Source organism: Pseudophryne corroboree, chromosome 6, assembly GCF_028390025.1.
Source record: "Pseudophryne corroboree isolate aPseCor3 chromosome 6, aPseCor3.hap2, whole genome shotgun sequence".
Lineage (NCBI taxonomy): Eukaryota > Metazoa > Chordata > Amphibia > Anura > Myobatrachidae > Pseudophryne > Pseudophryne corroboree.
Genome location: NC_086449.1, coordinates 528,652,894 through 528,666,806, shown reverse-complemented (window position 1 = coordinate 528,666,806; position 13,913 = coordinate 528,652,894). Strand labels below are relative to the sequence as shown.

The window sequence follows — 13,913 nt, the reverse complement described above, 5'->3', positions numbered from 1 at the left end:
CTGAATGCCGAATCTGCAGCCTTCGAGAAGGTGAGAACTCTGCAGCCACCATAGCAGTGACACCTTGGCCCTGGGGGACTGGGTGATTAACCGATGCATCTGAAGATGTGACCCGGACCACTTGTCCAGTAAGTCCTATTGGAAAGTCCTCGTATGGAACCTGCTGAAGGGAATGGCCTCGTATGATGCCACCATCTTTCCCAGGACTCGAGTGCAGTGATGCACAGACACCTGTTTTGGTTTCAATAGGTTCCTGACCAGGGTCATGAGTTCCTGGGCTTTTTCTATCGGGAGATAAACCCTTTTCTGGTCTGTGTCCAGAATCATGCCCAAGAAAGGCAAGCGAGTCGTAGGAACCAACTGCGACTTTGGAATATTGAGAATCCAGCCGTGTTGCCGTAACACTTCCCGTGAAAGTGATACGCTGATCAGCAACTGCTCTCTTGATCTCTCTTTTATGAGGAGATCGTCCAAGTACGGGATAATTGTGACACCTTGCTTCCGCAGGAGCACCATCATTTCCACCATTACCTTGGTGAATATTCTCGGTGCCGTGGAGAGACCAAACGGCAACGTCTGAAATTGGTAATGACAATCCTGTACCGCAAATCTCAGGTACGCCTGATGAGGTGGATAAATGGGGACATGAAGGTATGCATCCTTTATGTCCAGAGACACCATAAAATCCCCCCCTTCCAGGCTTGCAATGACCGCTCTTAGCGATTCCATCTTGAACTTGAACCTTTTGAGGTATAGGTTCAGGGATTTTAAATTCAATATGGGTCTGACCGAACCGTCCGGTTTCGGGACTGCAAACATGGTCGATTAATAACCCCTTCCCTGTTGAAGGAGGGGAACCTTGACCACCACCTGTTGAAGATACAATTTTTGAATTGCTTTTAACACTATTTCCCTCTCTTGGGGGGAAGCTGGTAGAGCCGATTTGAAATATCGATGAGGCATCTCTTCGAATTCCAGCTTGTATCCCTGAGACACCATTTCTATTGCCCAGGGATCAACCTGGGAGTGACCCCACATGTGGCTGAAACTTCGAAGACGTGCCCCCACCAGGCCCAGCTTCGCCATTAGAGCCCCAGCGTCATGCGGTGGATTTCGTAGAGGGCGGGGAGGACTTCTGTTCTTGGGAACTAGCTGTGTTGTGCAGCTTCTTTCCTCTGCCTCTACCTCTGGCAAGAAAGGACGCACCTCGCACTTTCTTGTTTCTGTGATCGAAAGGACTGCATTTGATAATGCGGTGCTCTCTTAGGCTGTGAGGGAATATAAGGCAAAAAACTTTACTTTCCAGCTGTAACTGTGGAGACCAGGTCCGGGAGACCCTCCCCGAACAATTCCTCACCCCTGTAAGGTAAAACCTCCATATGCCTTTTTGAGTCGGCATCACCTGTCCATTGCCGAGTCCACAGGACCCTTCTGGCCGAAATCGACATAGCGCTTATTCTAGAACCGAAAAGACTAATGTCTCTTTGAGCATCTCTCATATATAGGACAGCGTCTTTAATATGCCCCAGGGTCAATAATACAGTATCCTTATCTAGGGCACCAATCTCCTCAGATAAGGTATCCGTCCATGCTGGTACAGCACTACATACCCAGGCCGACGCGATTGCCGGTCTTAGTAAGGTACCCGAATGTGTATAAATGGACTTCAGGGTAACCTCCTGCTTGCGATCAGCAGCATCTTTGAGGGTAGCCATATCCTGTGACGGCAGGGCTACCCTCTTGGATAAGCGTGGTAAAGCTTTGTCCACCCTAGGGGAGGATTCCCATCGTAACCTGTCCGTTGGCGGGAAAGGATGCGCCATAAGAATCCGTTTGGAAATCTGCAGTTTTTTATCTGGAGATTCCCAAGCCTTTTCACATAACTCATTCAGTTCGTGTGAGGGGGGGAAAGGTTACCTCAGGCTTCTTTCCCTTATACATATGCACCCTCTTGTCCGGGACAGGGGTTTCCTCCGTGATGTGCAAAACGTCTTTTATTGCTATAAATCATATATCGAAGAGACTTAGCTAATTTTGGCTGTAACTTTGCATCATCGTAATCGACACTGGAGTCAGAATCCGTGTCGGTATCTGTGTCAACAATCTGTGATAGTGGACGCTTTTGAGACCCTGACGGTCCCTGCAACATAGGGTCAGGCACGGGTTGAGACCCTGACTGCCCCAATGCCTCAGCCTTGTCAAATCTTTTATGCAAGGAATTAACATTATCATTCAAAACCTTCCACATATCCATCCAATCAGGTGTCGGCGGAGACACTTCATTCATTTGCTCCCGCTCCTCTCCCACATAGCCTTCCTCCTCAGACATGTCGACACAAGCGTACCGACACACCACATACACAGGGAATGTTCTTTCTGGAGACAGTTCCCCCACCAGGCCCTTTGGAGAGACAGAGAGAGTATGCCAGCACACACCCCAGCGCTATATATCCAAAGAATAACACAGTAACTTAATGTTAACCCAGTAGCTGCTGTAAGTATAGTTTTGGCGCCTAATTATGTGCCCCCCCTCTCTTTCCAACCCTCTTCTACCGTGTATCAGCAGGGGAGAGCCTGGGGAGCTTCCTCTCAGCAGTGCTGTGGAGAAAAAATGGCGCTGGTGAGTGCTGAGGGAGAAGCCCCGCCCCCTCGGTGGTGGGCTTCTGTCCCGCTTAAAATGTAATTCCGGCGGGGGCTCTTACATATATACAGTGCCCAGCTGCATATATGCTTATTTTGCCATATGAGGTCCCAAATGCTGCCCAGGGCGCGCCCCCCCCTGCGCCCTGCACCCTAACAGTGACCGGAGTATGTGTAGGTGTGTGTGGAACAATGGCGCACAGCTGCAGTGCTGTGCGTTACCTCATGTGAAGAACACGAAGTCTTCTGCCGCCTGAAGTCTTCTTTGCTTCTCATACTCACCCGGCTTCTGTCTTCCGGCTCTGCGAGGGGGACGGCGGCGCGGCTCTGGGACCGGACGGCGAGGGTGAGATCCTGCGTAACGATCCCTCTGGAGCTAATGGTGTCCAGTAGCCTAAGAAGCAGGACCTAGCTTCAGAGAGTAGGGCTGCTTCTCTCCCCTCTGTCCCACGATGCAGGGAGTCTGTTGCCAGCAGATCTTCCGGAAAATAAAAAACCTAACAAAATACTACTTTCTCTCAGCAAAGCTCAGGAGAGCTCACTGAAAAGCACCCAGCTCGTCTGGGCACAGTATCAAACTGAGGTCTGGAGGAGAGGCATAGAGGGAGGAGCCAGTGCACACCAGGAACTAAATTCTTTCTTAAAGTGCCCATGTCTCCTGCGGAGCCCGTCTATCCCCATGGTCCTTACGGAGTCCCCGGCATCCACTAGGACGTTAGAGAAAATAAGATTTTACTCACCGGTAAATCTATTTCTCGTAGTCCGTAGTGGATGCTGGGGACTCCGTAAGGACCATGGGGAATAGACGGGCTCCGCAGGAGACTGGGCACTCTAAGAAAGATTTAGTACTACTGGTGTGCACTGGCTCCTACCTCTATGCCCCTCCTCCAGACCTCAGTTAAGGAAACTGTGCCTGGAAGAGCTGACATTACAAGGAAAGGATTTTGGAATCCAGGGTAAGACTCATACCAGCCACACCAATCACACCGTATAACTTGTGATAAACTTACCCAGTCAACAGTATGAACAACAGAGCATCAACAATGGATGCCAACATAACATAACCCTTTATTAAGCAATAACTATATACACGTATTGCAGAAAGTCCGCACTTGGGACGGGCGCCCAGCATCCACTACGGACTACGAGAAACAAATTTACCGGTGAGTAAAATCTTATTTTCTCTAACGTCCTAGTGGATGCTGGGGACTCCGTAAGGACCATGGGGATTATACCAAAGCTCCCAAACGGGCGGGAGAGTGCGGATGACTCTGCAGCACCGAATGGGCAAACACAGGGTCCTCCTCAGCCAGGGTATCAAACTTGTAGAACTTAGCAAATGTGTTTGAACCCGACCAAGTAGCTGCTCGGCAAAGCTGTAATGCCGAGACCCCTCGGGCAGCCGCCCAAGAAGAGCCCACTTTCTTTGTGGAATGGGCTTTCACTGATTTTGGATGCGGCAATCCAGCCGCAGAATGAGCCTGCTGAATCGTGCTACAGATCCAGCGAGCAATAGTTTGCTTTGAAGCAGGAGCACCCAGCTTGTTGGATGCATACAGGATAAACAGCGAGTCAGTCTTCCTGACTCCAGCCGTCCTGGCTACATAGAGCTTCAAAGCCTTGACTACATCAAGCAAACCTGGAATCTTCCAAGTCACGAGTAGCCGCAGGCACCACAATAGGTTGGTTCAAATGAAAAGATGACACCACCTTCGGCAGAAATTGCGGACGAGTCCGTAATTCTGCCCTGTCCATATGGAAAACCAGATAGGGGCTTTTACATGACAAAGCCGCCAATTCTGACACACGCCTAGCCGAAGCTAAGGCCAATAGCATGACCACCTTCCACATGAGATACTTTAGCTCCACGGTCTTAAGTGGCTCAAACCAGTGGGATTTCAGGAAACCCAACACCACGTTGAGATCCCAAAGTGCCACTGGTGGCACAAAAGGGGGCTGCATATGCAGCACTCCCTTAACAAACGTCTGAACTTCAGGAAGAGAAGCCAGTTCCTTTTGAAAGAAAATTGATAGGGCCGAAATCTGGACCTTTATGGACCCCAATCTTCAGGCCCATAGTCACTCCAGACTGTAGGAAGTGCAGGAACCGGCCCAGCTGGAATTCCTCTGTCGGGGCCTTCCTGGCCTCACACCAGGCAACATATTTTCGCCATATACGGTGATAATGTTTTGCGGTCACGTCCTTCAAGCTCAGGAGAGCTCACTAAAATGCACCAAGCTCTGTCCGGGCACAGATTCTAACTGAGGTCTGCAGGAGGGGCATAGAGGGAGGAGCCATTGCACACCAGTAGTACTAAATCTTTCTTAGAGTGCCCAGTCTCCTGCGGAGCCCGTCTATTCCCCATGGTCCTTACGGAGTCCCCAGCATCCACTAGGACGTTAGAGAAATGTATTTACCCTCACACGGTATATATCATTTCCCACATACTCAATTTAGAAACAGGTTAGCATCTACATGTATCATACCATTACACACACAGTGTGACCTACCTTGGGTTTGTGATAACCCTTTTTGATACAGCGAGGCTTGCACATACCTGAATTGCGCCCAGGAGCTATATCAACCCACCTTTTTCAAAGTTGTTCCAACAGTTTAAAGGCAAAGAGGAAATAGATCGGGCAGTAGCTAGAGAGGCAGAAAGCTGGGCATACACTATACAATTATCTGTCAAATAATCTGACAGATCTGGCTGGTATGAATGAAAATCTGGTAATGGATGAGGGCAAATGACAAATCGGCCATTTGCACCGAAACACTGGAAAATAGACAAAAACGGTTGTTCATACAAATTGGTTAAATAACGGACAAGTTTTGTCAATTTTCCAGTATTTGGTAGCAAATGGTTGATTGTCATTTGTTCTCATCAATTACCAGATTTTCATTCCAACCAGCCAGATCTGGTAGATTATCGGTGAGATAATTGTATAATGTATGCCCAGTTTAAGGATATCAAGAAACAATATATAGGCAGCAAATCAAATAGTGTCACTAACCTGATCAATGCTGAAGAATCCTGCAGACTGTAACACTTGACACAACGATTCCACCAATTTGGTTTTGTCAATTGGATCCATTCCCTTATTTACAATTTCAAACAAGCAGTCACATGCTTCCTCCCTGAGGACTTCCACTGACATGTGACCTAGCAGCATATTAATGAATCTGAAAGATCAGTACAGAAGGATGTGAGGCAACCAACTTGTAGCACAAAGCTTGGGTGAGCACATATAATAGTTCTAAACAGTGTATAAAATAAACAACTTAAAAGAGCAGGCAATGTTACAATAAACAATTTCTGATTAGTGTCACCAAGGCCTTTCAGATTTGTGCCTAAGCTTGCAGTTATAGACAATGGACAGTTTTCTATTTAAACTTAGGCTAGCAACAAAAAAAGCAAAACCAACCACCAACACACAAAGATATTGTGTCACTGTACATCTTATATCTGAACCCTTCCTCTAAGCCAGGCTTTTTCAAACAGTGTGCCGTGGCACACTAGTGTGCCTAACCAGTTGCAAGGTGTGCCACGGAGCCAGAGCAGCTTCCTGCACCTTCAGAGTGAACTGTTGGCCTGGGCTCTTTTTAGAGGATCAGTTGTGCTCTGACCGTGACCTATGCCTTGAAGACGCGGCAGTGTGATATCATAGGTCACGGACGCTGCGTCTCACCACCCAGCCAGTCCACCAGTCTGCATACACATCTTCCAGTTCCTGCCTGCATACACAGCTTTCCTTGCCCACCCACATCCACACCTGCCAGACCGCCCGATACTCAGTATTCGCAGCACTCCACTATGAACCCCCGCCACTGAGGGACAGGGAGGAGGACTGCTGACCGGTAGGGGCTAATATTTGTTATTTTATTTCTCCTGTGGGGAACAAATAAGATTTTACTCTATTTCTATTTCTCGTAGTCCGTAGTGGATGCTGGGAACTCCGTAAGGACCATGGGGAATAGACGGGCTCCGCAGGAGACTGGGCACTCTAAAAGAAAGATTAAGTACTATCTGGTGTGCACTGGCTCCTCCCACTATGACCCTCCTCCAGACCTCAGTTAGGATACTGTGCCCGGAAGAGCTGACACAATAAGGAAGGATTTTGAATCCCGGGTAAGACTCATACCAGCCACACCAATCACACCGTATAACTCGTGATACTATACCCAGTTAACAGTATGAAATATAACTGAGCCTCTCAACAGATGGCTCAACAATAACCCTTAGTTAGGCAATAACTACATACAAGTATTGCAGACAATCCGCACTTGGGATGGGCGCCCAGCATCCACTACGGACTACGAGAAATAGATTTACCGGTGAGTAAAATCTTATTTTCTCTGACGTCCTAGTGGATGCTGGGAACTCCGTAAGGACCATGGGGATTATACCAAAGCTCCCAAACGGGCGGGAGAGTGCGGATGACTCTGCAGCACAGAATGAGAGAACTCAAGGTCCTCCTCAGCCAGGGTACCCTGACCAAGTTGCAGCTCGGCAAAGTTGTAAAGCCGAGACCCCTCGGGCAGCCGCCCAAGATGAGCCCACTTTCCTCGTGGAATGGGCTTTTACTGATTTAGGATGCGGCAATCCAGCCGCAGAATGGTCCAGCTGAATTGTGCTACAAATTCAGCGAGCAATAGTCTGCTTAGAAGCAGGAGCACCTATTTTGTTGGGTGCCTACAGGATAAAAAGCGAGTCAGTTTTCTTGACTCCAGCCGTCCTGGAAATATAAATTTTTAAGGCCCTGACTACGTCCAGGTTCTTGGAATCTTCCAAGTCCCTAGTAGCCGCAGGCACTACAATAGGTTGGTTCAAGTGAAAAGCTGATACCACCTTAGGGAGAAACTGGGGACGAGTCCTCAATTCTGCCCTATCCATATGTCTTTCCTGGCTTTTATCAGCGTAGGAATGACTTCCTCCGGAATGCCCTTTTCCTTTAGGATCCGGAATTCAACCGCCATGCCGTCAAACGCAGCCGCGGTAAGTCTTGGAACAGACAGGGCCCCTGCTGTAGCAGATCCTGTCTGAGCGGTAGAGGCCATGGGTCCTCTGATATCATTTCTTGAAGTTCTGGGTACCAAGCTCTTCTTGGCCAATCCGGAACCACGAGTATCGTTCTTACTCCTCGTTTTCTTATTATTCTCAGTACCTTTGGTATGAGAGGCAGAGGAGGGAATACATAAACCGACTGGTACACCCACGGTGTCACTAGAGCGTCCACAGCTATTGCCTGAGGGTCCCTTGACCTGGCAATATCTACTTTTTTGTTTAGGCGGGACGCCATCATGTCCACCTGTGGCCTTTCCCAACGGTTTACCAACAGTTGGAAGACTTCTGGATGAAGTCCCCACTCTCCCGGGTGTAGGTCGTGTCTGCTGAGGAAGTCTGCTTCCCAGTTGTCCACTCCCGGAATGAACACTGCTGACAGTGCTAAGACGTGATTTTCCGCCCATCGGAGAATCCTTGTGGCTTCTGCCATCGCCATCCTGCTTCTTGTGCCGCCCTGTCGGTTTACATGGGCGACTGCCGTGATGTTGTCTGATTGGATCAGTACCGGCTGGTTTTGAAGCAGAGGCCTTGCCAGACTTAGGGCATTGTAAATGGCCCTCAGTTCCAGAATATTTATGTGTAGGGACGACTCCTGACTTGACCAAAGTCCTTGGAAATTTCTTCCCTGTGTGACTGCCCCCCAGCCTCGAAGGCTGGCATCCGTGGTTACCAGGACCCAGTCCTGTATGCCGAATCTGCGGCCCTCTTGAAGATGAGCACTCTGCAGCCACCACAGTAGAGATACCCTGGTCCTTGGAGACAGGGTTATCAGCCGATGCATCTGAAGATGCGATCCCGACCACTTGTCCAAGAGGTCCCACTGAAAGGTTCTTGCATGGAACCTGCCGAATGGAATTTACTTCGTAAGAAGCTACCATTTTTCCCAGGACTCGTGTGCAGTGATGCACCGATACCTGTTTTGGTTTCAGGAGGTCTCTGACTAGAGATGACAGCTCCTTGGCTTTCTCCTGCGGGAGAAACACTTTTTTTCTGTTCTGTGTCCAGAACCATCCCCAGGAACAGTAGGCGTGTGGTAGGAACCAGCTGTGACTTTGGAATGTTTAGAATCCATCCGTGCTGTTGTAGCACTTCCCGAGATAGTGCTACTCCGACCAACAACTGCTCCTTGGACCTCGCCTTATAAGGAGATCGTCCAAGTACGGGATAATTAAAACTCCCTTTTTTCGAAGGAGTATCATCATTTCTGCCATTACCTTGGTAAAGACCCTCGGTGCCGTGGACAGTCCAAACGGCAGTGTTTGGAATTGGTAATGGCAATCCTGTACCACAAATCTGAGGTACTCCTGGTGAGGATGGTAAATGGGGACATGTAGGTAAGCATCCTTGATGTCCAGGGATACCATGTAATCTCCCTCCTCCAGGCTTGCAATAACCGCCCTGAGCGATTCCATCTTGAACTTGAATTTTTTTTTATTTTATTTTTGTATGTGTTCAAGGATTTCAAATTTAAAATGGGTCTCACCGAACCGTCCGGTTCGGTACCACAAACAGTGTGGAATAGTAACCCCGTACTTGTTGAAGTAGGGGCACCTTGACTATCACCTGCTGGGAATACAGCTTTTATTTCTCCTGTGGGGAACAAATAAGATTTTACTCTATTTCTATTTCTCGTAGTCCGTAGAGGATGCTGGGAACTCCGTAAGGACCATGGGGAATAGACGGGCTCCGCAGGAGACTGGGCACTCTAAAAGAAAGATTAGGTACTATCTGGTGTGCACTGGCTCCTCCCACTATGACCCTCCTCCAGACCTCAGTTAGGATACTGTGCCCGGAAGAGCTGACACAATAAGGAAGGATTTTGAATCCCGGGTAAGACTCATACCAGCCACACCAATCACACCGTATAACTCGTGATACTATACCCAGTTAACAGTATGAAATATAACTGAGCCTCTCAACAGATGGCTCAACAATAACCCTTAGTTAGGCAATAACTACATACAAGTATTGCAGACAATCCGCACTTGGGATGGGCGCCCAGCATCCACTACGGACTACGAGAAATAGATTTACCGGTGAGTAAAATCTTATTTTCTCTGACGTCCTAGTGGATGCTGGGAACTCCGTAAGGACCATGGGGATTATACCAAAGCTCCCAAACGGGCGGGAGAGTGCGGATGACTCTGCAGCACAGAATGAGAGAACTCAAGGTCCTCCTCAGCCAGGGTACCCTGACCAAGTTGCAGCTCGGCAAAGTTGTAAAGCCGAGACCCCTCGGGCAGCCGCCCAAGATGAGCCCACTTTCCTCGTGGAATGGGCTTTTACTGATTTAGGATGCGGCAATCCAGCCGCAGAATGGTCCAGCTGAATTGTGCTACAAATTCAGCGAGCAATAGTCTGCTTAGAAGCAGGAGCACCTATTTTGTTGGGTGCCTACAGGATAAAAAGCGAGTCAGTTTTCTTGACTCCAGCCGTCCTGGAAATATAAATTTTTAAGGCCCTGACTACGTCCAGGTTCTTGGAATCTTCCAAGTCCTGAGTGCCCGGAAGAGCTGACATTCCCTGACTACGTCCAGGTTCTTGGAATCTTCCAAGTCCTGAGTGCCCGGAAGAGCTGACATTCCCTGCTGGGAATACAGAATACAGCCTCCCTGCCTGAGAGAGTTGTCGGGAAGGCAGATTTGAGGAAACGGCGGGGGGGAGACGCCTCGAAATCCAGCTTGTACCCCTGAGATACTACTTGAAGGATCCAGGGATCCACCTGTGAGCGAGCCCACTGATCGCTGAAATTTTTGAGGCGGCCCCCCACCGTACCTGGCTACGCCTGTGGAGCCCTCGCGTCATGCGGTGGACTCGGAGGAAGCGGGGGGAGAATTTTGATTCTGGGAACTGGCTGACTGGTGCAGCTTTTTCCCTCTTCCCTCGTCTCTGTGCAGAAAGGAAGCGCCTTTGACCCGCTTGCTTTTCTGAAGCCGAAAGGACTGTACCTGATAATACAGTGCTTTCTTAGGCTGTGAGGAAACCTGAGGTAAAAATTTTTCTTCCCAGCTGTTGCTGTGGATACGAGGTCCCAGAGACCATCCCCAAACAATTCCTCACCCTTATAAGGCTCTATGTGCCTTTTAAAGTCAGCATCACCTGTCCAGTGTCGGGTCTCTAATACCCTCCTGACAGAATGGACATTGCATTAATTCTGGATGCCAGCCGGCAAAATATCCCTCTGTGCATCCCTCATATATAAGACGACGTCTTTAATATGCTCTTATTCGCAAAATAGTATCCCTGTTTGACAGGGTCACAGACCACACCGCAGCAGCACTATCTGCAGGTCTCAGTCTAGTACCTGAGTGTGTAAATACAGACTTCAGGATAGCCTCCTGCTTTTTATCAGCAGGTATTTTCAAAGTGGCCGTATCCTAAGATGGCAGTGCCACCTTTTTTGACAAACGTGTGAGCGCCTTATCCACCCTAGGGGATATCTCCCAGCGTAACTTATCCTCTGGCGGGAAAGGGTACGCCATCAGTAACTTTTTGTAGAAATTACCAGTTTCTTATCGGGGGAACCCACGCTTTTTCACACTTCATTCACTCATTTGATGGGGGAACAAAACACTGCCTGCTTTTTCTCCCCAAACATAAAACCCTTTTTTAGTGGTACTTGGGTTAATGTCAGAAATGTGTAACACATTTTTTATTGCCGGGATCATGTAACGGATGTTCCTAGTGGATTGTGTATATGTCTCAACCTCGTCGACACTGGAGTCAGACTCCGTGTCGACATCTGTGTCTGCCATCTGAGGGAGCGGGCGTTTATGAGCCCCTGATGGCCTTTGAGACGCCTGGGCAGGCGCGGGCTGAGAAGCCGGCTGTCCCACAGCTGTTACGTCATCCAGCCTTTTATGTAAGGAGTTGACACTGTCTGTTTATACCTTCCACCTATCCATCCACTCTGGTGTCGGCCCCACAGGGGGCGACATCACATTTATCGGCATCTGCTCTGCCACCACATAAGCCTCCTCAAACGTGTCGACACAGCCGTACCGACACACCGCACACACACAGGGAATGCTCTGACTGAGGACAGGACCCCACACAGCCCTTTGGGGAGACAGAGAGAGAGTATGCCAGCACACACCAGAGCGCTATATAATGCAGGGATTAACACTATATTGAGTGAATTTTTCCCAATAGCTGCTTGTATATACAATATTGCGCCTAAATTTAGTGCCCCCCCTCTCTTTTTAACCCTTTGAGCCTGCAAACTACAGGGGAGAGCCTGGGGAGCTGTCTTCCAGCTGCACTGTGAAGAGAAAATGGCGCCAGTGTGCTGAGGGAGATAGCTCCGCCCCTTTTTCGCGGACTTTTCTCCCGCTTTTTTATGGATTCTGGCAGGGGTATTTATCACATATATAGCCTCTGGGGCTATATATTGTGATTATTTTGCCAGCCAAGGTGTTTTAATTGCTGCTCAGGGCGCCCCCCCCCAGCGCCCTGCACCCATCAGTGACCGGAGTGTGAGGTGTACATGAGGAGCAATGGCGCACAGCTGCAGTGCTGTGCGCTACCTTGGTGAAGACTGAAGTCTTCTGCCGCCGATTTTCCGGACCATCTTTGTGCTTCTGGCTCTGTAAGGGGGACGGCGGCGCGGCTCCGGGAACGAACACCAAGGACGGGTCCTGCGGTCGATCCCTCTGGAGCTAATGGTGTCCAGTAGCCTAAGAAGCCCAAGCTAGCTGCAAGCAGGTAGGTTCGCTTCTTCTCCCCTTAGTCCCTCGATGCAGTGAGCCTGTTGCCAGCAGGTCTCACTGTAAAATAAAAAACCTAAAATAAACTTTCTTTCTAGGAGCTCAGGAGAGCCCCTAGTGTGCATCCAGCTCGGCCGGGCACAGAAATCTAACTGAGGTCTGGAGGAGGGTCATAGAGGGAGGAGCCAGTGCACACCAGATAGTACCTAATCGTTCTTTTAGAGTGCCCAGTCTCCTGCGGAGCCCGTCTATTCCCCATGGTCCTTACGGAGTTCCCAGCATCCACTAGGACGTCAGAGAAATAGGATTTAAGTGGGGAGAATACGGATTTATGGGGGGAATAATGTGAATAATCCATGTTGGGAGCAAGAGGATTTATGTGGGGAGCAATGTGATTGATTTATGTGGGGAGCAACAGGATTTATGTGGGTAGCGATGTGTGTGTGTGTGTGTGTGTGTGTGTGTGTGTGTGTGTGTGTGTGTGTGTGTGTGTGTGTGTGTGTGTGTGTGTGTCTGTGTTGTTGGTTTTTTTTTTTTACTGTGAGGGCCAATGTGTGTTTTTTGTTTTTTTCTGTGGGGAACTGATGGTGCGCCTCGGCAATTTTAAAATATTGTTCGGTGTGCCGCGAGTAAGAAAAGGTTGAAAATCACTGCACTAAGCCCTACAACTTGCCATACCTCACTTTTAATGGACTAACAATGACCACAGGTATGCAATATTTAAGTTCATAATATAACGAATTCATACCTGTCGTTCGCAATCAACGTAAGATCTATCCAAGAGACATAAGCTCCAATCACCTCAAGGCACTGGCACGTCAGTTCAGAGTTAGTGTGCTGGTAAGTGTGTAAAATTTGGTACCATGATTCCACTAAGCTTGGGATACACTGTTCTCGCATTGTATCCTTCAATAATGTATTCCTGCGGGCTTCCTGGAAAATTAAGTTGTAGCCATAAGAATATGATTTGACAGCTCTATAAATGGCAGTGTTCTCCCCAGAATAAATTTCATGGGCTCTCCACCCGGTCACGTTATGTTTACGTTACTTTGACAGACACAGTAACAGAGAACCATTCCACTTCTTTAAGTGACAGGAACATTGCAGAGGGTATATTAACCATTTCCCAACTTGCTTTGGCTTTCATTACTGGACACTTTTATGTGCGTGCCCAGCCAGCAAGTGGGCAATAATTGCCCCCCCAAGCTACTTCTAAATGCCGCGTGGCTAGCAAGATGTTCTGGGGAGTACACTGAACAGGTACAAAGACAGGGACATATAAACAGATCTAAAACATTGAATGCAGTTTATTACAATGTCAATAAAAATCAGCTGTCTTTGTGAAGAGATGATGTTTGAATCTACAAGTAGTCTTAAAGCAACATGAAGCACAAAAATAGAAATGAGAGGAGGGGAGTAAATGTAGCTCTGAAGCTAAACTCAGTCAGGGGAATATTTTGCAGAAGTTTTAAAAATGTTCCTCTTCAATTCATGAGTACCA

General features: G+C 48.5%; 1 protein-coding gene across 3 annotated transcripts in view; it reads right to left on the bottom strand.

Annotated features, from left to right (window-relative positions):
• The window catches only part of XPOT (exportin for tRNA), a 288,220-nt gene that overhangs the window by 156,584 nt on the left and 117,723 nt on the right, over nt 1-13,913 (bottom strand). For all 3 annotated transcript variants that reach the window (XM_063927565.1, XM_063927566.1, XM_063927567.1), the window contains 2 exons: nt 13,161-13,345; nt 5,656-5,824 (listed from right to left, as the gene is read on the bottom strand). In XM_063927565.1, the coding sequence (XP_063783635.1) occupies nt 5,656-5,824; nt 13,161-13,345 (354 nt within the window). The remainder of the gene's footprint in view (nt 1-5,655; nt 5,825-13,160; nt 13,346-13,913) is intronic.